General features: G+C 44.8%; 1 protein-coding gene across 6 annotated transcripts; it reads right to left on the minus strand.

The window, feature by feature from the left end:
- Window positions 1-1831: 1831 nt before the first annotated feature.
- MLKL (mixed lineage kinase domain like pseudokinase) lies at window positions 1832-26489 on the minus strand. 6 transcript variants are annotated; one of them, XM_037816161.1, is made up of 11 exons: window positions 26331-26489; window positions 20595-21063; window positions 17313-17387; window positions 16261-16441; window positions 11798-11895; window positions 10717-10852; window positions 8004-8085; window positions 5960-6111; window positions 5717-5766; window positions 5312-5452; window positions 1833-2169 (listed from the first exon to the last, which is right to left on the minus strand). In XM_037816161.1, the coding sequence occupies exons 2-11, from the start codon at window positions 21049-21051 to the stop codon at window positions 2120-2122; spliced, it is 1422 nt and encodes a 473-aa protein (XP_037672089.1). In that variant the 5' UTR covers window positions 21052-21063; window positions 26331-26489; the 3' UTR covers window positions 1833-2119. The 6 variants fall into 6 exon arrangements, with proteins under 6 accessions (XP_037672091.1, XP_037672089.1, XP_037672088.1 ...); XM_037816163.1 differs by lacking the exons at window positions 5717-5766; window positions 5960-6111 and having other exon boundaries at window positions 1832-2169; XM_037816160.1 differs by lacking the exon at window positions 1833-2169 and having other exon boundaries at window positions 5314-5766; window positions 20595-21053.

Below are 26489 nucleotides of genomic sequence, written 5' to 3' on the forward strand. Positions count from 1 at the left end.
TCATTTTCTGCATGACAAAAGGAGGGAGCTGGACCAAAATGAAGAGCTCTCCCTGTTTGAAGTGCATCTAATGTTGCAGGGGCTAAAAACAGGTGGAAGGGGGTGGGGGAGAGGATCTCCTCTACTAAATATTGGCAACCAGAGCGATGTTAACTAAGCATCCCTCTGCATCAACCCTTTGGAAGGCTATGGGAATTGATATATATACAGGCTACTATTGGCATGTGCTGGGAATTTATTCAATGCCGTCATCATTAAAAAGGCTGCTCTCCTCAATACAGCATGAGGCTTCCAGGAAGTAGCCTCGTGGACAGGAACAGATGCAAGTTTGCAGGACCTGCTTAAAGAATATAAAATCACAAATACAAAATTTGGGGGTTATACTTCCAAGAATGGCCAGATATGGTCTTTAGACAACCCTCTAGCAGATAACTAAAGGCTCTGGGCAAAATGTTTTTTTTAAAAATTATCTGTACAGCAACTGTTAAAAAGGCTGAATATTCAGACTTCAATTAGAGCTATGAATGAAGCAGTTCTGGTTGGAACTGGGGCGGATCAGACTGGGGGGTAAAGGACGATATTGACTGTGTATTAAAGCTTCGGCTTCTATGTAGGACCAAGGGGAGAGATGTTTATTTGGTGCAGGATCTATATTTTCTGTAGCATATTGAATAATTTATGTCGTGCGGTTGGTTTGTTGAGACACCATAATTGCATGGAACTTTGAATAAAAAGTGGGATCTGGTGGGTTTGTGTGGGTTGGTGTGAAATCCTGATACATCCCAGGGTAGTTTGCAGAGAATAGAAATGCATTTGCAGGTCACCCCCTGGGAAATGGGGATAGGTGCAGAAATATTAAACTTCCCCACCTGGGTTATTACTGGTGTTCTTGTGAGCATTGAGGACTGCCAACTGGGTGGGCCGGGCCCTCAATCTTGGGGATGGTCCTTGTGAGGCTTGTTGCTGCAGGGAGGAGGCTAGGCCTACTTATGGTTGTGCCTGGAAGTCTCCCCCAGAGAACCTCTTTTGTTGCTTGGCTGTGGCCTCTCTCTCTGGGCCCACTCCGCGGGTGGACCTGCTGCCCTCCTCCCTGCATGGGACATCACTGTTGCGGGTTTGAATCTCCCTGGCGGCGTGGGATGTGACTCCCAGTGATGCGCCTGGACCCAGCATCGTAGGATTGTGGGGATCTTCTCGACCAAAAGGGGGAAGCAAAATGAAGTGGAATGGAGTTTCGGTGGCTGAGAGGCTTCAGGTGGAGTCGAGAGGTCACTCTGCAGGGTATTCTTGTGCACCATATAGATATCCCTTTTTAGTTTTAAGTGTATTGGAATGGCTAGAGGGAAGTGCCTGGAGCTGTTGAGCTGTGGCCTAGTGGCCTTGATTCTTGAAGAAGATGGTATAGTTGTGTAGCTTGCGCTGTGTGACTTTGAGGTTGCGGGGACCTTGTGGCTCACACTCCCTTTTGTCCAGTGTGTGGACGAATGAGTGGAAAAGTGGGGACAGGGACTAAGTGAAGAATGGGGTGGGATGGGGGGATGGCCTCTCATCTCCAGCACACTAGCCTAACTTGTTCGTGGTGGGGCAGGATTCCAAGAGAGGGAGTGGAAGTTTATATGGCTTCTTGAAGCTTAGGCTTGGAACTTTGAAGTGTCACATCATCCCTTCTTCCACATTCTGCCGGCCAAAGCAAGTCATCAGGCCAGCCCAGATGCAAAGGATGGGGAAACAGACTCCACCTGATGATGGGAGGAGCTACCAAGTCACACAGCCATGAGGTAAGGACACAGAAAGAGATATATTTTTGCAAGTCATCTATCACAGTTATTATCAGAGATGTATTTTTTTAAACAGTTTTATTCACACAGCATACAATCCATCCTAAGTAAACAATCAATAGCTACTAGTATAATCACATAATTATGCATTTACCACCCAGAGATGAATTTATGAAAGTCTCATTTGGAGTGGGATATGCCATATATGGCTGGAATTATATTCTATTTCTAACAGAGAAATGCTGCCTCTCCGAACCCACAAGTAACTTGACACCAAAGCATACAAGAGAGGGATGAACTACAAGTGCCTCTTCCAGCTTCTTGCCCAAGGACTCCCTGGTTTAGGTTTCAACACACGACTTAGCGAAGGCAGACAGTTTCATTACGATTTCTGTGAAAGTATCAACAGAAAGTTAGACAAGGGCAGGGAGCTGATGACCAAGCTAGAAGCACAGAGAAATTCTTATTGTGTAGAAACTGTATCCCCGATTGGTCCAACTGGTGCCCAGAATTCCACCATGTGCATTCAGGCCTTTGTGTTACGAAGTTCTCCTTTCACTTGGCCAACTTTTAAAACACAAAAACCCTATCAGACGGTAAGCTCACATCTTAGTGTGACTTAGTCTCTGGTATTAGATTCTCTAATACCAGGAGGGCCCTGGATTGGAAGGGAGCCTGGAAGAAGGAGGAAGAAGACAAAGGAGAGTTTAAAGAAGAGGAAAACCTTGTCAGGAAGCACTATTGACTCTACTCTTCTGCTTTGCAGTAGCAAAGAGGAAGTTTCAGTTAGAAGCTAGACCACAATTTTAATCTACCCCCCACCCCCAAGAAAATAAGGATGGGAGTGGAGGGAGGAGAAGGAGGTGTAGTTCTCTCAGGACTCTGTTAGAGTGCTTCCCAATGGACCACCTGTGAGAGGGCCTTGAAGAACAGTCCTTGAGCCACAGACCTCTGCAAGTAGCAAGTTTCCATTTGGGAACTACCTCAAAAAGCTGGACACCTGTTGCTTTGGTTCCTCTCTCAAGGCATTTCATCTTTCGGTAGTCAGACTGCTCCACAGCCAGGTCTGTAACTTGGGAACCTGTTACACATATGCCTCAGTAGATGCATACGAGAATGTTTGAAGGAACATGGTCCCTAGGAGCTAAGTACTGGAACAACTAAAATGTCCATCCAGAGAGGAATGGATAAATAAGGTGCAGGTCTATCTAACAGACCATTATGCAGCAGTGAAAATGAATGGGCTGAAAACTACCACATCAACATGGGTGAATTTCCAATCATAATGCTGAGCAAGTGAAGTCATGGTAGGATATAATATGGTATCATTTCTATAAATTCCCCATACATAGAGAATCAAATAATACAGTATACATATGTGGCAAAACTAAAAATAACTTTTTAATACAAAGGTTAGGGGCTGTTTCTGAGAGAAGGGAGAGGAATGTAAAAAGCAAGGGACTGACCTCTGGAATCTATTGTTATGATAACTGTTCAAAGTTGAGAGTGATGATTGTACAACTAAGTGAAGATAATGTAAGAAACGGACTGTTTATCTTGGGATAGAATATATATTAAGTTAAATTCATTAAGAACCCACTACTTAATAAATCAGGCCCTCGACTTGAGGCTTGCTCCTGTGAAACTCAGGGTTGTAAATAGGAGGCTGAGCCATCTTATAATTATGCCTAAGAGGCACTGCCAGGGAACCTCTTTTGTTGCTCAGATGTGGCCTTTCTCTTTCTAAACCCAATTCAGCAAATACATTCATTAACTTCCCCCACATGAGGGACATGACTCCCAGGGGAATTAATCTCCCTGATGATGTGGGACATGACTCCCAAGAATGAGCCTGTCTCTGGCAGTGAGTGATTGAAAATGCCTACCTGACCAAAAGGGAGGTAAAAAGAAAGGTAATAAACTGAGGTTACAGTGGCTGAGAGATCCCAAATAGAGTTGAGAGGCCTTCCTGGAGGTTTCGCTCATGCAACCTCCAGCTAGACATTCCAAATGGCCATAGTAGGCCATGCCCTTGCCAAGGGTAGCCCCCAAATACCTGGGTCCCTACCTGAGATTCTATGGGAGATTTGCTCACTAGGTTTTCTCTCGGAAACTTAAGTCCACTGGAGTGCACCTATGCCAGAGAGGTCCTAAAACCCAGAGGCAACAGCCTCTTTAAGAACAACAATCAGATGCAGCCCCCTTCCCCATACTGTCAACACCCCCTTTCGATATGAACAAGTTAGGGTGCTCACTTCCTAAATACTCCTGAAGATGGAGAAAGAGATTGAGAGGAAGAGGTAGCAATAAACAAGGTAAGATTTAACAAAGGTCTATGAATACTGAAACTTTATATAAATGTATATACATTTTTTGATGCTGGGGCATTGGAATAGCTGGAAGGAGGTAAATGACATGGTGGAACTGTAACCTGTAACATTCTTTGAAATTTGCTCTAAAGCTACTCGTTGAATTGTGCTTTGAAAGTCTTCACCTTTCTGTATATACCCTATATAGCATTATAAGGAAAGAACTGAAACTGTGGAACTGTAACCCATAACAACTTTTGAAATTACCTATATAACTGCTTGTTGAGCTGTGCATTGAAAGTTAATGCCTTTCTGTATGTATGTTATATTTTACAATAATGGAAATAACTGAAGTTGTGGAATTATGACCCAAGACATTCTTTGAAATTTACTAATTACTTGTTGAATCGTACTTTGAAAGTTGTCACTGTTATGTATATATGTTAAAGTTCACAATCAAAAAGTGCATTAAAAATTAAAAAAAAAAAGCAAGGGGACTCACAGGTGACTTCTGAATTAGTGGCAATGTTCCATCTTTTTACAAGGGGTAGATGGATGTGTGATATTCCTTTATTATGAATTTTCTAACGGCACATATATATTTTACACACTATTGTAGAGTGATGCATATCACAATCAAAATAAGGAAAACAATAATTTGGTGTCTCTGAAGTCTACAGCAACTTTGGTGGAAACTGTTCCCCAATCCAGGGGCACTGCATGTGAACCACTCTCTCTCCTGTCTGGTGTCTTGTGGAAAGCCTGGGAGACTTGAATCTAGAATGAGGGAGCTCCCTCTTCCTCCAGGGAGGGAAATGATGCAAGGAAGCCATGAGGAAGCAGCTTATTACCTAGTGAGATTAAAGTTTCAACTGAGGAATTTATCCTGAGGATATTGAAAAAAAAAAAGGAAAATAAGAGAGACAGAGAGATGGGGGTGGGGGGAGAGACAGAGAGAAAGAGGAGGAGGAGGAGGAGGAGGAGGAGGAGAGGAGGGAGTGAGGGGAAGGAGAAGGAGGAGAAGAAGAAACCAGGCTTGAGAAAAGTAATCTGCCCATCCAAGCCAGTCTGGACTAAGCACTGCCCTTAGAACAGGGAAACTCACCCCCTGTTGTAAGCCACTGCTTAGAGCTTGTAAAAGGGGAATCTTTCAGGGATGTGAAATAGTGTGTATGGCTCATGCTCTTTGGAGCTGGACAGTGGAAGGACTAGAAAGAACCCTACCGTCCATGGAGGGCCGCTGCGAGGGCTCATAGGCCCGGCACTCATCAATGATCTCCTGCAGCACTGGCGGGCAGTCTTCACCCAGTGGCTCTTGCTGTTGTTCCAAACCCGCCAGCTTATAGATCTTCTTAGAATCACAGCCTGGCATGGAAACAACAGGATGGGAGGCTTAAAAACCTGCTTTGGCACTTGTACGTCTCTCTGGATGGTGCTGGCTGGCATCAGATCTAGGGACTTTCAGGACTGAAAAAATGGAAGAGCGTCCAAGGATTCCACCAGCTAGCCCAGACAGTGCTGATAGCAGAGGACAAAGCTCTCGGGACAGCGCTGATGGGGATTTTCTAATCTGTTGGAAGGGGACCAACCCCAGCCGGCGCCATCTGACCCAGGCTTCACCCTCATCACCTTCAAACGGTATCTTCCCAGTGGTGATTTCCCAGAGGACGATTCCAAAGCTAAAAGAAAACCAAGAACTGAACAACCATCCAAGTCTCCCTTGCCCCACACCCCTCTTGCCATTTCCATAAAACTCAGTGAATTTTCCAACTATCACCCAATTCCGTTCAGCAGAGTTAAGAGGTGGAGTTTGCTTTGGGCTTTCAAGTCCTCCTCACGTGAGTTAGAATCTGCATAAGAACATGAACGTACCTGTATATTTCAGCTTTTATGTCATATTTATTATACACATTTTTCAGTCTCTGAGGTGAGACATAGGCTGTAGAATTGACTCTCTCTGCTTCTTTTTCCTTAAATTCTCTACTGATAGAAGTCTGCGTTTTGCTCAACTCAAATCCTGCAAGCTAGATAGAGAGGTGACTTAGAGACAGAAAGAAACCGAAAGAGCTTTCGGGGCTGAGGGTAGTGGGGAGGTTGTCAGAGAATGGTCCTCTACCTTAGGAATTTATTTCCATGGGTGTCTTCTGTCTGTACGGCTGCTCTGCTGACTGGCATTATGGGTCTGACTTATTACAGCAAATGACCAAGAGAAACACAAAGAGGTTTCTTCTCTATCAAATAGGGATGATGGCAACAAGAATTACTAGAGATAATGGTTATAAACAACTGTAAGACTTTGTAAGTTGTAAGACTAGTCATTGCTAGTATGATGGTGATGGATACAGGGCTTCCCAGCTGAAGACTTAACTCCACTTAGTGACGGTGGACGGGGTGCTCAGAGCCAACACAGGGCTTGCTTTTCCTTGGAAGCAGATGAAAAAACGACGTGGGGCCCCCTCTGTTCTACCAGACCCCATAGAGTGGCCAGCTTGCACCTCTGCATTTTTTTTTAAACTTTTAATTGTAGTACGTATGTACAACTCCACCACCCTGTAATTTGCTCTGACCATGCATAGCCAATGCCATGTTCTTAAAGGAGCTATAGAACACGTAATGGGGGTGAATGCTAGCCTCACTCAAAGCACACTGTCATTAGGGCCACCGGTGTGCAGAAGGCTGCCAGCTCAAACTCAGCCAGACACCCAGCTAGGGTCAAGGTCAGGAAGAGGATAAAACACTTGGGTGGCTCATTCCTCATTCATTCATTCACATGTTAACCAAGTGCTGACATTGTCTGACATCAAGCACCAAGCTAGTCACCAGGGCTGAAAGGTTCAGTAGGACTCTTTACCGTCAGGTGGGATGAGGGCCAGGGCAGGGGAGCAGGCAGAGCACTTTAGGAGCACCTGTATCACACAGACAAGGGGAAAGGCATTGCAAAGCAGAAAAGACCTCTCTTCTGTTATTGAGGGCTGTCCCTGACACTCATAAGGCTGGAAGAAAGAGAACCAGCTATGGATGGCAAAATATTCTTTCAGCATTTGGGAACTGTGGGCATGGTATTAAAACTCTTTCCTTTTCCATATCATAATCTGACCTTCAGTTAACTTTTTGTTTCTATTCCCCTGGAAACCTGATACAGATTGGCTGTCACCAATGTTCCTAAGTAACGTGACTGATGATAAAAGTGACCACTGGTAGGTAAATTGCTTCTGGACAGGGAGGGGAGATGTAGGGGGACTGTGAATACTTGATAGGGATGCTGTGCTTTGCAGTGACTCTTGTAACTGGCATGTCCCTTGCAGGGTCACTGGAAGCTACACCTCCAGAGTTGTTATAAGAGATATTGGCTCCTGTGGGTGAGGAGGGTTCGAAGCTAGGATGGCCCCCCACCCAGATGATGGGGTTCTCTTTCTCTCCCACCAGGGGATGGCATAGAGCAAAGAGAATATCTCCTGGACCCCTGTGCAGACAGCTGTGAGGGCTCCCCCTGGGGAGAAGTGCCTGGTGCTGCCCTGCTGGCCGGCTGTTTCCTGAATATCCTTCTAATGGACAGAATGCCAAGTGCAGCCTAAGGCAGTCCCGTGAGTCTGAAAGTTTGGTTGGACCTACGAAGATTCCCTGGTGTGTCTTGTAGAGACACAGACATGCAGTCCAGGCATCTAAGGGGAAAGGACTTTTAGCCCATCCCTACTAAGTGAGCAACAAGGGAAGGTGAGACCCCGAACAGGAGGCAAGGATTGAGCATGCCCTGTGGTGGGCACACAGAAAGCTCTACAGGCAGGGGGAAGAGTTGAGCACAATTCTAAAATTAAGGCAGAGAAACAGGCAGGCACAGCCTTTCTGGTCCACTTGGGTCCCTCTCCCAGTCTTCATACTGGTTTGGTCCAAGGAGCCCCTGGGAGGCCTGGCTCACCTTCACATGGTAGCCTTCAGTTACCAGGAAGCTAGTGCTGGTGATGTTTCTGTGGAGTTCGGGTACTTCTGAATGGTGCAACCTGACGTGAACAAAGACAGAGAGCAGGAATGGCCCTTAGGCAGACTGTCTTAGGGGCTTGACAGTCACTACCAGAAATGAGGCTGGTCAGAGCCACAGATGGGGGAATATGGGAGGAAGAGGTGAGATCTCACAATGGTGTGCAGAGCTGAGATGCAACCAGAAGTGTCCATCCTACAAGGGCCAACAGCCCTTGTGAAGCTGGAGCATGTGATCTGCCCCAAGGGGTCCCTTCAGGTGGGGAAGGACGAAGATGCCTCTGTGGGTGTGCCAGTTTGAATGTATTGTGTCCCCCAAACACCATTATCTTTGATGTAATCTTGTGTGGGCAGACGTTATCAGTTTTGATTAGATTTCTTTGAGTGTTTCTTTGGAGATGCGCCCCACCCAGCTGTGGGTCATGACTCTGATTGGATATTTCCATGGAGGCATGGCGCCACCCATTTAGGGTGGACCTTGATCAGTGGAGCCATATAAATGAGCTGACGGGCAGAGGGAATTCAGTGCAGCTGTGAGTGACGTTTTGAAGAGGAGCTACAGCCAAGAGGGACACTTTGAAGAACACAGAGCAGCTGCAGATGAGAGACAGTTTGAAGACGGCTGTTGAAAGCAGACTCTTGCTCCAGAGAAGCTGAGAGAGGACAAATACCCTAAGTGCAACTAACAGTGACATTTTTGAGGAACTGCAGCCTAGAGAGGAGCGTCCTGGGAGAAAGCCATTTTGAAACCAGAACTTGGAGCAGATGCCAGCCACGTGCCTTCCCAGTTAACAGAGGTTTTCCGGACACCATTGGCCATCCTCCAGTGAAGGTACCCAATTGCTGATGTGTTACCTTGGACATTTTATGGCCTTAAGACCGTAACTGTGTAACCAAATAAACACCCTTTTATAAAAGCCAATCCATCTCTGGTGTTTTGCATTCCAGCAGCATTAGCAAACTAGAACAGTGGGGCTCTGCCTGGGAACCGCTGACCAACCAAACTGTCACAGGCACGGCTGGATGCCTGGACCAGGCCTAGGACCCTTCCGGCTGAAACAGAATGTGAGGCTGGGGTCCCACCAAGTCACAGGCATGGAGCCCCTTGGGTTGGGTTGGGTTCTCCAGAAGCAGACCACGAGCCCAGGACTTGGGTACAAGGAGTTTGTTAAGAAAATGCTCCCAGGAGAAACTGGCTAGGGAATGGGGAAGGCACAATAGGGAAGGAGAAGAAGTCAAGCCGTGATGCTTTCCAGTGAAGTCCCAGCCTCAGCCTGATCCCAAACGGAACCCGAGTGTAATTAATTACACCTCAGGGTTTGCTGGCGTGAGGCTGACGACGTGGCCTTTTGTTCTCACACCAGCCCATGAATGGGTTTGCACCCTGTGGGGGTGGGACAAGTTGGGGAGGAAGCTACAAAACTCCTGGGCATTTTCAGCTCTCTCTAAGGGCGAGGGGTCCAGTGTCCAACAGCCCTCAGAAAACTGCAGCTGTGAGCTGTCAGCAGCAAAACGTGCAGGGGGTGGGGTGGGGTATTCAGAGCTGGTAAAAAGGGATCAAAGGCCATCTGGGCCCAACATAAACAGCACCCAAAATTACTTCTCATAAAATCCACTTGTTGAGGGGAGTCGAGAAGAAATAAACTTTATGATTCCAAGTAAGTAACTGAGGAAATATTTCCAAAAGTACAGGCTGCAGTGACATGCAAGATTACACAGTGAGAAAATTGTTCTCCTTTCAATTTATTTCCAATGTTTTTGATTAAATCAAGAAGAAAGTCTCAGTTTGGTATTGACTGTCTTGAGCATCTCTCTACACCTGTTCATATCCCCCCTGTTAAAGAGAATGTGGGTCTGCAGCACAGACCTTTTAGCAGGCAGCATTATCCAGCTAGAATTTAATAACATGGTTTGGCTGTCATTTACGGCCACCTATTTGTGGCAAGTGATAGTGATTTTCAATTTATGGTAATAATAGAAAGTTTCCTTTACTTTTACTTTTTTAGGTTAAAAAAACATGAGTCAATTTAAAGAAAAGGATTCAGTAAATAATACTGGCGGTACTGTGGATAAGGTAAAAAACATGAAGGTGGTCTATGATCTGTGACCCTTGGGGGATCTTTGGGCTAAAAGAAATGTAGATTCTGCATGTGAGAGTAGGTAGAATTGCCAGATAAAATACAGGACACCCAATGAATAATTTCTAATATAAATATGTCCCCAAATTGCTTGGGACCTGCCTGGGACTTATACTACAAAACTGTTTATCTGAAATTTAGCATAAGTATGTCCCATGTAATATTTGAGACATACTTATACCCCAAAATTATTCATTGCTAATCTGGAATTCAAATTTAACTGGGCTTCTCATATTTTTATTTGCTAAATCTGGCAACCCTAGGAATGAGTCCTGTTCACCTCCCCAAGGGCAGCCTGGACATTAAATTCAACCCCCAGTTCTGTGAGCTCCTGCTCACAGGGTTAAGCTTCATTCCCCTCCTATCTAAGGTGCTATCATCAGAGTAAACGGTAAAACAATGTGTGGAAGGGGAGACCAACTGGGGCCTCCAGCCTGTTCTCTCATCTCTGGGATGGTCAGTGGGGTAGACAGACTCACCCAGTCCCTCTCGGTGCCCTTTTGCCCCATCTCGTACCTGTATAAGCCCGTGGCTGCCTCCAGGGCCAGGACAATGCGCACACCATAGGAGAGGTTCTGCTTCTTGTCCAGCAGTTCCCGCAGGGTCCCCAGCTCACAGTGTTCCATGACGATGCAGAACTGAGGCAGAGACTCTGACGGAGAAGAGCCAGATGCTGTGAAAATCCAGCCCTGCTCAGAGCTCCTACTACCCATGACCCACCGTGGCCCCTCTCTCTACAGAGATAGACTTGGCTCAGCTCTGCCGTGAGCCCATCCCCCCCACCCCTACCCAGAGTTCCCATCCCTCTTCTTCAGGGTATTTGCCATGTCATAATTCTACATTTGGTTGGGTAGTTATTTGAGTAATGTCTCTTCCACACAACTGAAAGCCCCAAGAGACATGTGTCTCTTTGCTCACATGGTGCTCACAAGGAGGGGCTTGGTAAATATGCAAGGAAGGAGTACATGACACACAGACGGCAGGGGCTGGTCAGGGGAGCTCAGACAAGAAGCTGAGGTCTCGGGTCACAGGCCTGAGATGGTTGAACCAACACGCAAAGGGTGAGTCCATCACCCCACCCAGGAAAACAAACATCAGTGAACATTTGCCTTTAGATTTGGACTTCACGCTCCAAAATCAGGTTGGTCCGAAGCTGCAGAGAAACTCCAGAGGGATTAAGATAGGAGTTGCTCTGTCCTCCTTGTAGGCAAGAGCAGCAAAACGTAACTTCAGCAGGAGAGACCATGAGAGAAAATGCAGCCACGTTAAAAAGTTAAGATAAAAAAGAACCTAACACACAAGGTCCTTGGTAGCAGGGCAGGCTAATTTAGTTTTTCCGTCCTCGGCCCAGTGGAATGGCAGGAGATGTGGCTGCTTTGGGGCAACCTAACCCTAGAGCTGAAGCCCAGCTGCAAGACTGGCTTTCCTGAAAGAGGAGGGGAATTTGCATCTCAGGATGCAAAAAAAAACATAATGTCGATACTAATAACACTTTGTAGACTCCACCCTTTCATCTGCTCTTAAAGAAGACAACACATTACAACACAGAAGGTCTATTCAAGACCATAAAAGCACCAACCCCAGAAGCATCCCTTACCTGTTTCATCAATGCAAATCCCAAATATACGCAGGATGTTGGGAGAATCAAATTTCTTCATGGTTCTGATCTCATTTTTGAAGGTATCCCTTACTAATCTAAGGAAGTGAAAGGGGAAATGAGAATTTGAGAACCGGAAGGTCCCTTAGAGAACACTGAGTATAGTGGCCCTCTGTGAATGCGTGCAGTGGTGCTGGGGGTAACATCAGCATCCCCTGGAGTGAGAATAGGTGCTGGGCTGATGGCAGACATGGAACCCCTCACAGGTGCTTGAGGAGCAGAGAGGGTAAGAGTCACTGAGTTAGTCCCTAAGGGTTTGTGAAGAAAGTAACAGAGCTTGCTGACTTGTTTTCCATATTTCAAACAGCCTAATAGAATTGTATTTTTATGACCTACATGGCTTTGCTAGGCAACTAAAATGTCAAGTTTTTATTATCGTTTTAGGCTGTAATGTCATTTGGCAGATGATCTGATAGGCTGTTGTTTGTTTTCTTGACGAACAACTACAAGGAAATCAAATATTACTTAAGTGAAATTTTATGACAACCCTTTCTAAAACATGGGCCCTCAGGGGTGTGGGCAGGTGAATTATCACAGGAGATCATGGGATCCACTGACCCTATCCGACCTGCTCATTCTCTCTGAGTATGAGTCTCAGAGACATAAGGGAACTTGCCCAAGATCTGTCAGATCATCGGGCTGGGTCCAGAGCCTAACCAAGTCTCCTGACCTCACTTGGCACTTTCTCTGCTCCTGAACATGCTCCCCAGAACTTGGGGAGACAGTGAGAGAAGCTTCTCACCAAACCCCATGATGGGTGAAAGAAGCAAGCCCTGCTCCTTGGACCTTTGCCCTTCCACCCACAGATCCTGAGGCACAGGGCTGTCCAGTGAGGTGGGCCACTTGTGCCTTCCCTTGGCAGAGTGTGTGTATATATATATATATGTGGCATATATATATACATACATATATATGTGTGTATATATATATATGTGTGTATATATATATATATGTGGCAGAGTGGGCAACTCAAGCCTTTCGTTATGGGGAACAATCTGGGAAAATGGAGGCCAGTTAATTCAGGAAGAAGCCCCCAAATCGTCTGAACTTTGTTTAGGAAAGACACTCTGAGGGCCAGGAAGGCAGCCTCTCAATGCCCCCAGCATCAGCCCCACATGGTGGTGGGAGCACAGATGGCGTGAAACAGTGAAGAGGAGAGAACCTGACTCCCATCAAGATGGCAAACCAGCATGGGCAGCTGACTCCTTCCTCCAAAACCAACCCTGAAAAAAATTACCAAACAAGAGGAAAATAGGATTTGAGATCAAGGGAAGAGAATCGAGATTCCAGAATTAAACCCTTAAATTTATAGTCAACTGATTTTCAACAAAGGGGCCAAGAATTAATGGGGAAAGAATAATCTTATCAACAAATGGCACTGGAACAATTGGATAGTCATGTGTAAAAAAATGAATTTGCACCCCTATCTCATACCATATACAAAAATGAACTCAAAATGCCTCACGGATTTAAAATTAAGAGCCAAAACTATAAAACTTTTAGAAGAAGACAAGGGAGTAAATCCTTGTGATTTGGGGTTAAGTAATGATTTCTGAGATACTACATGAAAAGCACAAGCACTAAAGGAGAAGATTGGTAAGGTGAACTTCATCAAAATTAAAAGCTTTTGTGCATCCTTGGACACTATCAAGGAAGTGAAGACAACCCAAAGACTGGGGGAAATATCTTTAAATTATAGATCTGATAAGAGACTTGTATCCAGAATATATAAAAAACACTTACAAACCAATTAAAAAAAGACAATAGCTCAATTTAAAATGGGCAAAAGATTTCTATATCTCTTTCTCTGAAGAAGATGTTCTAATGCTCAGTGAGCACTTTTAGTCTCTAGGGAAATGCAAATCAAAATCACAATGAGATACTACTTTGCACCCTCTAGACTTGCTATTATCAAAAAGTGTTGGTAAGGATGTGGACCAATTGAAACCTTCCTATATTGGGCAGGTAGAACGGTGCAGCCACTTTGGAAAACAGTCTGGCAGTTTCTCAGAGAGTTAAACAAAGAATTACTACATGATCCAGCAATTCTACTCCTAGTTAACTCCTCAAGACAAATGGACATATGTCCACACAAAAACCTGTACATGGGTGTTTGCAGCAGCATTATTTATAATAGCCCCAAAGTGGAAACAACCCAAATGCGCATCAACTGATAAATGGTTACATAAAATGTGGTAGATCCAAATAATGGAGTGTTATTCAACCAGAAAAGGAGATGAAGTAATGATAATGGCTTACAACATGGATGAACCTTGAAAACACCATGCTCAGAAAAAGAAACCAGTCACAAAAAGCCACATATGGTATGATTTCATTTCTATTAATTGCACAGAATAGGCAAATCTATAAGACAGAAAGTAGATTGGTGGTTTCCTGGGGCTGCAGGTGGTGGTGATGATGATGAATGGGGTTTTACTGCTAATGGACATGGGGAGTTTGATTTCGGACAGTGAAAATGTTCTAAAATTAGATTATGGTTCCACAACTGTGTAAATATATTAAAAACCATTGAATTGTACCCTTTGAATGGGTGAATTTTATGTACAATATAGTAAATTATAATGATAAAGTTGTTAAAAAACATAATCCAAAAAAATCTCAACATGTATATAGAAGGAAGTGATAAAACTTTGTCCAATATTTATTAGTGAAATCAACCTGAAAAAGAAGAGTAAGGAGGAGAGAGTTGCCCTACCAGATATTGAGACTCAATATAAAGTCACAGTAATAAAAAGTGTGTTCTTGATGCAAAGACAGACAAATGGAACAGATCAGACAGGTGGGATGGAGAACATCTTCTTGACCAAAAGGGCGATGTGACTGGAAATGAAATAAACTTCAGTGGCAGAGAGATTCCAAAAGGAGCTGAGAGGTCACTCTGGTGGGCACTCTTACGCACAATATAGACAACCCTTTTTAGGTTCTAATGAATTGGGGTAGCTGGTGGTGGATACCTGAAACTATCAAACTACAACCCAGAACCCATGAATCTCGAAGACAATTGTATAAAAATGTAGCTTATGAGGGCTGACAATGGGATTGGGAAAGCCATAAGGACCACACTCCCATTTGTCTAGTTCACGGATGGATGAGTAGAAAAACAGGGGAAGGAAACAAACAGACAAAGGCACCCAGTGTTCTTTTTTACTTTAATTGCTCTTTTTCACTTTAATTATTATTCTTGTTATTTTTGTGGGTGCAGTAATGAAGGTGTCAGGGATTGATTTTGGTGATGAATGTACAACTATGTAATGGTACTGTGAACAACTGAATGTATGATTTGTTTTGTATGACAGTGTGGTATGTGAATATATCTCAATAAAATGAATATTTAAAAAAAAAGTGGGTGTACAGAAAATTGACTTGTTATATGGCAAAAAATACATCTAGACTCTACAAGACATCACATATAAAGGTGGATTCCAGATGGATTCAAACCTAAATGTGAAAAAATAAAACTGTAAAGTTAATAGAAGACAATATACAATACCTTTGAGAGATCTAGAGGTGGGGAAGGGCTTTTTAAACAAAAACCAGAGTACCACAAATGATAAGGCAAATAATAAGGCAACATTTTGCTGGATTTGATTACATCAAAATTAGGAAGCTGGTTAATCCCAAAGTCTGACAGAGATGCTTAATTATCGACACACTCATGCATTGCTGGGGGGAGTGTAGGCATGTACAGCCATTTGGAAAGCCCCCTGACAGTACCTAATCAAATTTAATGTATGCATACTCTATAGCCCATCATTTCTCCAGGCCTGGGGATATAGCTCAGGTCCATAAAGGGATAATTATGGCGGCATTATTTTTGGTGGTGGAAAATTGGAAGCACACTAGGCTCCATCACTGGAAAAATGGGCAAAATGTGGATCTAGACCATGGACAGCAGTTAGAAGGACAGAACTACATACTGTAGCATCATGGAACATGACACTGAGTGAAAAAAGTAAGAAAAGGTAAAAAAAAAAAAGTGACCATCGGCACTTTTTATAACAAAGCACTATTTACGAAAATGAAAAATGCATGCACACATAAGATACATTTTGCAAGAACACAAACAAACAAAAAGATACATTAAATACACTAGACATTATTATCTATGCAGGGGATGGGGACTGAGAAACTGGAATGAAAATAAATAAATTTTTAAAATACACAAAATACATGGAAAAAAAGGCAGAACTCTCTGGAATTGAGGTTTGGAAGATGTGCCTTGAAATCTGCACTCTGTGCTTTACTAGCAGAGGGCAAGGCATTTCATCTTTTGGGGCCCAGGTTTCCCCATTTGAAAATGGAGACAAAAGGCCTCTCTCCTTGGGGAGGTGTAGGGAATAAATGAAATGATACATATGAGAGAATGATCCAAAATGACTTACCCAATGCTGGTCTGGGGGTTGTTGAACACTTTTATGGTCACTGGAGATCTGTGGTATTCTCCTTTATAAAGTGTGCTGAATTTAGTTTTCCTTAGTGGGATCCATGAGGACCCTGAAATCTCCTCCTTCTTAATCTCCCTGATTTGCTCTTGTAGGATCTCCTTCCGGGGTTTCTGAAAGTCTGACCTCAGCCCCCAGAGAAAAGGGAATAAAGGGTCAATGAACTGAGGAAGGCATCCTAAGGGAAGAGTTTCTTAGTGGCCTGTCTGTGGGGATGTCTACACCACAAGCCAAAGCTGGTTCTGGCTGGAACATCCAATGGATCAACTGTGGGGAGGGTTCCAGCGCCTCTGAGTGACTGGTAGAGACACCGCTGGAAAGTTGACAGAAATGAGTCATGAACTTCCTTTCCCTACAGCCTTATCCTTCATTCCGCCCCTCTCTTTTACCTTGGAGTTCTCCCTACTCCTCTCCCTACTCCTCTGGCCACCCAACTTGGCACCTGAGCATCTGGGATCTTGTCTCTTGTAGTCATTTTCGGTCTAATGGTTAGATACCCAGTTCAAGCTCAGTAACGTCTCGGCTGTGATGCTGTTATGTATTCACATGTCTATCTTTCCTCTTCCTTCCATTACGCTAAGGCCAAGAGCCCCCTGGAGGCAGGGTCCTTCTCTGCATCTTATTGCCAGCCGTGGACAGACCCTGGCACAAAGCAGACACAGTTTGTTGAATGAATGAATGAATGAGCACTTAATTTTGATTTGAATTTCATCCTGGAAATTCAGCAAGTGAATTGAAGCTTCGATTCTATTCATAGGAGAAAGTTTTTAGCACTTTGACAGGTGTCAGAAGATATCTTGCTGATCAAGAAGCCTCCTTCTAATGCTACTCCATTGGTGGAAGCCTGGGTTAGCCATAAATGCATCCCCAAACCCCTGGTCTGTTTCAGCCACCCAGGACAGAACATAGATGGGGGGGGGAGCACAGAATTTCTTAGTACAGAGATGATCTCTAGTTCAGGGCAGTCAGAAGCAGCAGGACACATAACTTACATTGCATCAACGTTTCCTTGATTTCTTTCACATCATTCTCCAATGTCCTCAATGAAGCTTCCATAATGTCATTTTCTGCAGGGAAAAGGGCAACAAATACTAGAAAAATAGAAATGCAAATCAAAACCACATGGAAATACCATTTTTTACCTCTCCTATTCACTATGGTAGGAATTACTGCTGCTTGCCAATATCCAGTTTCCTATCAAGCACACAGGAAATGTCTTCAAGGATGGCCATGTGACTTGCTTTGGCCAGGAAATGACATGAAAGAGATGTGTGCCACTTCCCAGTGGAAGCATTTAATTGACTCTGCTCAACATTCCAACCCGGATGCTTTGGGAGTCAGGCAAATTTGTGTCAACGTGGAAAGCATCCTGGAAGGCTGAGCCACACAGGAGGATGGCTGCCTCAGACCGTCTCCTGGACTTGGTCTAAATGAGAGAGAAACTTTTGTTTCTTTAAGGTGCTGAGCTTTCTCATGCTTCTTTTTTTAACCATAGCATAATCTAACTTATCCTGATTTATATATTCAGCAATATTTTTAGAAATTGATAACTCACTATTTAGGGAGACCAACCAACCCAATTTGCACAGGACTGGGGGGTTCTTGGGACATGGGCCCTTCAGTGTGAAAACTGGGAGTCTCTAATGGAAAAAGTTAGAAGAAACAGACCTATATTGTTGGTCGGAGTGACATTTGAATGACCTTGGGGTAGGGTAGTCTGGCAATCTCTATCAAAATTTAAAATGCTCATTCTTTTTGACCCAGTAATTAGACCCACTAATTCCACTTCTAGGAGTGTGTCTTGAAGATACCCTCAAATATATACAAAGAGGCCCATTGCAGTATGATTTGTGATATGAAAAATTGGACATAGCTTAAATGCCATTCAAAAGGGAGCTGCTTACATATATTATAGTCCATGTATAGAACAGAATACAGGACAACTCTGGATATTCACAGGGAACAAAATTCAAGATTATTTAATGAGAAAAGCAAGAAGCAGAAACGTGTGTTTAGTATGCTTCTGATTGTGTAACAATGGCAAAATATACTTAAATCTCTGGAACGCTACTCAAGAAATTGGTAAGAGAGGTTGTGCTTTGAAAGGGAAACCAGGGCTTTGAAGTCAAGGATGAGTCCCTTTGGTCCCTTTTGAATTCTGTACTATATGAATGTATTACCTAATAAAAAATGTTTTAAAAATTTTTAAAGCAAGAGCAGAAAGTAAATCCTGTCCTCCAGGTTGATGAATGAACATACATCCCACCCCATCAGGAGATGGACAATGAGCCCAATCCTGCCTTATTGGGCCAGCAGCTGGGCCCCTCTCTGTACCTCTCTGTACCGCTCCCACTCCCAGCCCCACTCAATTCCTGATTCTTTCTCTTGGCTTGGGTGCTCACTTCGGGGATTACAGATGCCTCATTTCCCATCATCCCAGAAAAGGATCCATTTTACCCTTAGGTCTCCAACAGGTCTCAACTGTCCTGTTTGGGTGCCTCCTGCTGACCCAATTGTGGATAGACCACCCTACCCACCAAGGCAGCAGAATAGTTCTCTGGGCTCAAGCACCCAGAAGGCTCATCCTTTCCTCACTTCTCTCTCACACCAACAATCCTTATACGAGAGAAGGTTTGGGTTTCCCATCACCAGGATCTGCAAAACTGTGAAGAGACCACATTTGTGTCCATCCTTCCCCTCTCCTTCCTCTTTTGGTGGCCATTGGCTCCACTCCTATTCCCCAACTCCAACCCCGCTCATGTCTCATCCTCCTAGAGACTTGCCCTCCAGTAAGACTAACTAATTCCACCAGTGCCACCCTAGTTCAAGTCACTATCATCTCTTGTTAGCCCCTAAAGCGGTCTCCTATCTGGGCTTGCCCTTCCATTCTTGCCCCATGGGGTAGGTTGACTTATGAGTCCCAATTCTTCACTCCCTTTTAGTAGGATTTTACACCCACACCCTTGCTATAGCTTTGTAGTGTCCTTCCCTGTCCCTTTGTGTTGGATTTGGCCACATGACTTGCCTTGGTCAATGGGATGATAGAGGATGTGGCACAGCTTGGAACATGCCAGCATCGTTGGGCGCAGCTTCCTGCAGTGCTGCCATGAGAACACTCCCCAGGCACTCAGTGTGTCTGCAACCTGGGCTCCAAAATGAGACACATAGAGCAGACCCAAATTGGGCCTGGAGCCAAGCCCAGCCAAACCCACCTGAGATCAGGGGAACCTTCACTGATTTCCAGACCTGTGAGCATGAGAAATAAAGACTGCTGTTTCAAGCCTCTAAGTTTGGGGGTGCTTTGTTGTACAGCGTTAGTGCAACAATAATCAACTAATACATCCTTTAGTCTATTTGCCACATGACAGTCAGAGTGATTTTCTTTTAAGGCAGATCAAATCACAACGTGGCCATGTTTAAGGATCTCTCTTCACTGGCTTTCTCTGGCTTATAGAATAAAATGGAATTTCTTTCCATGCCTAAAAGGCACACATAACCTGGCTTCCGTATTTCTGGCCTACTTTTCCATTTTCATCTGGTACCATTTTTTCAACCATGCCCACTATACTGAAGCCACTCTGGCCTTCTGGCTGTTCCTTGCACGTCATCATTATTTCTATCCCAGGGCCTTTGCACTTGCTATTTTTTTCTGCTTGGAATGCTTTCTTCCCTCCATCTTCCTGCAACTAGCTCCTTCTCATCATTCTAGGTGTCCATTCAAATGTCAGCCTGGGAAGGGCTTTCTCTGACCACTCTCTCTGCACTCATTGTCACTTTCCATCTGATTGCTCTGCTTTGTGGTTTTCCCTGACCTTAGATAAAGTGATTTCCTCTATCAGCAGACTTTATGTTCCATGAGGGCAGAGATCTTGTCTATTTTGCTCTGTGCTATCACCTCAACACTTAGAACAGCGCCTGACAGACAGCAGATGCTCAATTCATATTTGCTCCATTAATTATTTAATTCTTCCTCTGAACAATTTACATCTTATCTGAAGGTCTGGGAAAACTAAGGCTTGAAGGAATGAGCTTCTAGAATTCCACGTATCATGTCAAAGAGAGAATGGAGAGGCAAAGGAGACTCACCAGCATCATCTTAATCCCTGGTTCACCCAGTTTCACCTGCCCCCACTACATCTGGCCCATGGATGTTAGGAATTTTGAGCCACATGTATAAAAAGCTGCTCACACCTCTTCATCATTTCTGTTCTTTGGGTGACTCAAAGTGAGATGCAAATGTCCCCATCTGCCCCTCCCCAAGAAAAGAAACTCACGTCTTTGCAGATTTTCAAAGACCCGCTTGTCTTCCTCTGCGTCCTGCTGATCCTCCTGCTGCCAGGAGGTTTGAGGGATGATGTTTGAAATAAGCGTCCATTGCTCAGCCTGAAGCAGCAGCGAGAGCTCGTCCGAGACATCTCTCAGACTCTTGTTCACTGCACTGAAGAGTATTTTGCTATGTCCCACGGTTAGAAATTTCTCGATACTGGATTTACTGCTGTACTTTTCTATCTGTGCCTTAGCTTCCTCCAGGGCAGCCTGAAAACGGTGCAGAGTGGTGGTCAGCTCAGTGGGCAGGTTCTTCTCTCCCTGGGCCTGGAGCAACTGCAGTGGCTGCAGGAGGCTGGAGACCCTGTTCCCCAGGCGCTGACACTGTTTCCGGCAGTATTTCATCTCTTCACATTGTTTGTAGACAAACTGGCCCAAGGAGATGATCTGCCCCAAGTTATTCATGCCTGGAAGAAACTGATGGAATTTGTTTAAGTCCCAGAGTCTCCTGCACATTTACTACTCAGCTAAGGGAGCATCAAGTGTGACTGTGATTTAAATGCCTGCAGAGGTCTCCCCAGCATTTTGATGTAAGGCAGACGTGACTTGTCCACCAAAATCTGTTCTGCCTTTCCAGAAGAAAAGAAATGGAGGCAGGAAGTGTCAGCCCAGTCAGGACTATATCTCCCAGCATGCCCTGGCAGCTTGATATAGCCATGTGACTACATAGCCATGTGACTAGTTCTCACCAATGGGGTGTGCGAGGAAGTAATTAGTGCTGCTTTGGGCTGAGACAGGCTAGTCTCTTCTACACACTCTTTCCCTTCTGCTGCCAGGATGCACAGGATCATGGAAGGATCCTGGGTCCCTGAATCATTGCTTGGAGGAGAGCTACCCACAGACCTGGAATATTTGCCATGCAGTATTACGTGAGTGAGGAATAAACTTCTATGTGTTTGAGCCTTGACAGTCTGGGGTCTACTTGTTACGTTGGTTTAGCTTACTCTAACAAATACATCCAAAGAACAGGTACCAGGCAGGTAACTCAAATGAGAGTAGTGAGCCGAGTCAGGAATAATCTTTCCTGCCACAAAGAAATATGCTTCCTCCCATTTTCCTTGAAGCATGTGGACCTCATAGTCTACCTTTCATTTCCCCATTTTTTGATTCAGGCAAGAGAACAAATATCAGTCCACTTTGTTTCTATAGTCCTATAAGATAAAAAGAGTGTATGTGCACAAGGCAGGGGTTACCCAGCCAGTCGCCAAGATAATGGTCCCAGTGGTAGAAGATCTTCAAGTTTTTCAAGAGCAGCCAGAAACAGGGGTTTTTATGTTAAATCCCTTGATTTTAAATATTGCAACTGTGTCAAAAAGTGTTTTAAAAACTGCAGTCCAATATTGTGTGGGTCAAATGAAACATGTCTGCCAACTGGATATTGCCCATGAACCCCGGTTTGCAAACTTGGCCACAGCCAGCCAAGGACATTCAGGATGACAACAGAAGCAGACAGTTTTTGCCAGTCTCAAATTTTCTTTTCTCTTTCCCAAATGCCTGGACCTCCTGGCCTCCCTAGTTCTCACCCCCAGACCTCTAAGTTATGTTTACAGTGAGCTGTAAATTTGTCCTACCCTCCCCCTTGCCCTGTGCATCAATAAGATACAGTTTTATAACTGTTGGTTCTCTGAGGGACATTTGCATTAAAGATTTGGAGATTTCTGAGGCCCAGAGAATCGTGGTGGACAGTGACTCAGTTCCCTACTTCCTATACTACCCTGATTTTCAGTAGCCATCTGCTCCTCCCTGATTCAGCAATGTGATTGTGGGAAGCTGGCCCCATCCTTGGTTTCATAGGATTATGAGTAGTGATTAGTCTAAATCAGCTGCTCGCCATGGGGGGTCATTTTGTCCACCCAGGGGACATCCGTCAGTCAGGAGATATTTTTAGTTGCCACAATAAGGAGGAGGGTGTCACTGGCATCGAGTGGACAGAGGTCAGAGATGCTGCTAAACATCCTACAACACACAGGAGAGCTCCTGCCACAATGAATTATCCAGCCCCAAATGTCAATAGTGCAGAGGGTGAGAAAACCCTGATCTAAGCCATCAGAGATTTCCTAACAGTCTGTCACAGTGACTGGTTTAAAAATGGGCCCATGAAGCCCCATGGTAATTATAAAGAAAATATCAGAAAATATACAAGCTCCTTGAGACAGAAAGTAGAGTGCAGGTTGCCAGGGGTGAGGGGCAGGGGGGATGGGGAGTTAGTGCTTAATATGTGTAGGGTTTCTATCTGGGGAGATGGGACAGTTTTAGTGATGGAAGATGGTGAGGGTACTGCATCATCATCAAAGTATGCTTGGGAGTGTTGAGATGGGAAAGGTTATGTTGTATACATGTTCTCACAATTAAAAAAGAAAGAAAGAAAGAGCAACTGAAGAGACAATGACAATTACAATTAAATGCAGTATGTGATCCTGGATAGGATCTATCAAGAGAGGGGAAAAGGCTCAAAAGGACATTAATGGGACAGATGGAAAAAATGTGAATATAGACTGTATGCTTTATATCAATGTTAAATTTCTTGAACTTGATAAACATTTAAGGTAGTTACATAAGTGAATATCTTTGTTCTTATGAACTGGACATGGCAGTATTAAGTGCCCAAGGAGCATGGTGTGTACAACCTACACTCAAGTGTTCAGAAAATGGATTGATACATAGATCGATAAAATGATATGGAAAATGTTACAAAAGATTATAATTAGTGGGTCGGGGTATCTGGGGATAGGGGTATGTCGGAGTTTACTGTATGGGGTTTGTATTTTTTTTTAACTGTCCTTTAAATTTGAAAGTATTTCAAAATAAAAAGTTTTAAAAAAAGGATCCTATTAGACTGACAGATGATGTCCCTTGTTTACCTGCCTCTACAAAACCCCAGGCCCTTTTCCTTTCTTTCACAAAATGAACATTCTCTCTATTGCAATACTATAAATAAAATCATCTCCTTAAAAAAAAAGAGCACCTGAGTTAATTTGTATGGAGGGGAATGTCTGCTGAGGAGGTTCCTGTCTCCTCCTGTCAGAGAGCCCAGGAAGCCAGCTTCTCACTCTCAACATCTCTCGCTCTCTCTCTCTCTCTCTCTCTCCTCTAACTGGGAGTGAGACAGCAGAGAGGCCCAATCCTAAAACCTTGGAGTAAGGCTGATCTGAGGATAGCAGAACGGGAAGAAGGAAAGACTCTCAATCCTTGATGTCAACACTGAGCCACTGGTTTGAACTGAACCTGAAGGCCTACCCCATCCCTCAAACAGAGGTTTCAGGAACCAATAAACTTCCCAATTGCTTAAGCCAGTTTGAATCATGTTTTCTGTTCTGGGCAACTAAAGGTGATTGAGTTCAGTAACGAATGATGAGAGTGTTGATGACAAGCCTCTCTGTTCACCTATGACATGCTAAGTGCTTTCAGTCCACAAGCTCACCGAGGTCATATTCCATTTTACAGATGAAGACACTGAGGTTCAGAGAAGTTGCATTCAAATAGGCCATGGAAATAGTTTTAAAGTACTTTTAAACAAATTTAATCTTCTCAATAGCTCAATGGAATAAGTAGGGCAAGTATGATCATATTTTACTGATCTTGTAGCAGCTTAGAGAAGGTAATGGGCCTGGAGCCAAAACCTGGCTTTAAAGCATGAGGAAGGCCCAGGCAGAAGCGAAACCAAATAAACGACTGAGTGAAACGCCTTCGTTTTTCTGCCTTCGAGTTATATTCATCTCACCGGGGAGGTAACAAGTAACGGGCACTCCCAGGCACTTCCTGGAAGATTCCATGGCTCTCAGGCCACTCAGCTCCTCCCAGCTGCCTCAAGGTCATCTCTTGGGAACTGTTAAGGGCAAAGGGTTTTCCACCTTTCTTGGGTCCACTCGAGACAGAAGAAGACGTGAAAGTGTTACTCAAGCAACACTGTGTGTTTCAGCTTCCTAACTCCAGGACATGATCTAGAGGATTTTATTACCAGCCTCATCAAAAAGCAACATCTCAGCAATAACTCATTGGAAAAGATAAATATCCCACCCATAAAAACAACAAAAGTTTAAAAATACATAGGAATAAATTTTACAGGAAAAGTGCTGGAGTGGTATGAAGAAAGTTACACAAAAGAAAGCTTGAAGAAATGGAGAGGAATGTTGTATTTCTGTCCGGGAAGATTAAAAATTACAAACTTGGCAAGCCTTCCCTAATATAAACCTGTTTTAATGCAGTTCTAGTAAAACCCCCAATGGTGTATTTGGGGACTAAAACTGAATGATGCTAAAGCTCATTTTAAAAAAGGAAATTAGTATGGATAATCAGAATATTTAGAAATTAAAATAAGGGGACTTACCCTATAAGATATTAAAATGTACTAAAAACAGCAATAACTAAAATTGTTTTGGGTTTGGTACCAGAATAGGCAATTTAAAAGCACATGAGGGAATTGAGTATAAGACAAAGCTGCCCAAGGGATGAAAGGAATATAAATACATACATACAATACTTAGACTCAGCAATTTGAATTTCTAGGATTTCATGCTATGGAAAAGCTGTATGTGTGTAGCTAGAAGTATACTAAGCTGTTCATTGCAGTGCTATTCATAAAAGTGTAAAACTGCTAACATCTTATAAATAGATTCACGTTACTTGTAGTGTAACAATGAGAAAAAAGTTACTTATTTGAAAAGTTAAAAAATCTTAAAATGGTGGCAACAATATAAAACCCATAAAGAACTCTAATGCCACGACCCCTCCAAAAAAAAAAAAAGGAAAGAATAAAAGGATATCAAGCACCCCTTTTCTGATGAGAGGGTTACAGCAGATTACTCTCCTTGTGAATAAAAATGGTCCCCAGAGAAAGAGAAAGGCACGATTCGTTAAGCACTGGGGTCGTCTGTCTTGGAAATTTCCCCACCGACGACCCGGAGCTCCTGACCGTCTAGGGAAGCCTGGACAATTTCTGCGCGGCGCTCCCAAGGCCCCTGCCCCTCCCTGGCTTTGGCAGATGGGAGCCTGGGGGCAGCGACTTCACCATCCGGGCGCAGGAAACGAAACCAATGTGGGCCCGAGTTCCAGGAAACCCGGCTGTGGCTCACCCGCTCCAACCCGGTTCTCCCATCGCTGCCGGGGGATGCGCCGCCCCCGCCAGGGTCCCGCGCGCGCCCCGGGGCGACCCCCCAGACTCACCCCCGTCCCTCCCGAGGGCGTCCAGCGTGCGCTGTGCACAGTCGCCGCAAGACCCTCCTCCGGCTTCCCTCGAAGACCGCGAGCTGCCCCGACGCCAGCCCCCCGGGAAATCCCGAGCCCCTGCGCCGCCTTCCCTCGCCGCCCCCGCGGGACTCGACACGTGGCCCACGGCCGCACTGCGGTCCCGCTTCCTCCCGAGGTGAAACCCGGGCCGGCACCGCGGCGCCGCGGCGCGTCTCTGCCCGCGCCTCCCGAACCCGCTCGTCGGACGGCTGTCTCCGCCCCGCGCCCCGCGGCCCGCCCGGGAAGCTGTCGCCGCCGCCTCGGGGCTTTCGCTCCTGTTGCCAACCGCCAGGCTCCGGGGCCCAGGCTCCCCAGGACGCGCAGGCAGCTCGGAGCCAAGGCCCAGGCTCCCCAGGACGCGCAGGCAGCTCGGAGCCAAGGCCCAGGCCCCTTCCTTCGTCCCGCGGTTCCCACACCCCCTCGGCTCTCCCCGGATCCACCCGCTAACTGTCGCTCACCGTTGTCAGGCTCTGGGTGCCGCTGAGTAAGATCCCGGTTCTGAGACCTTGCCCTCCCCAACTATCATAACCAGGACACAGTATGGGAAGGTTTGTGCTCTGAGCGGAAACTATGAGAACTAGAAAGAAAGCGCTTGAGTTTGCGTCTCTGCCCTCAGA

The sequence above is a fragment of the Choloepus didactylus genome, chromosome 22, assembly GCF_015220235.1.
Source record: "Choloepus didactylus isolate mChoDid1 chromosome 22, mChoDid1.pri, whole genome shotgun sequence".
Taxonomy (NCBI): domain Eukaryota; kingdom Metazoa; phylum Chordata; class Mammalia; order Pilosa; family Megalonychidae; genus Choloepus; species Choloepus didactylus.

Bases quoted from the DNA above. Each gene is read 5' to 3' on its own strand.
- MLKL (XM_037816160.1), bottom strand. From the start codon at position 21,051: ATGAATAACTTGGGGCAGATCATCTCCTTGGGCCAGTTTGTCTACAAA. The intron at 11,896-16,260 runs GTAAGTCATTTT...TCACTTCCTTAG, and splicing joins AACCCCCAGACCAGCATTGG to ATTAGTAAGGGATACCTTCA. The intron at 10,853-11,797 runs GTAAGGGATGCT...CTTCTCCGTCAG, and splicing joins GATTTGCATTGATGAAACAG to AGTCTCTGCCTCAGTTCTGC.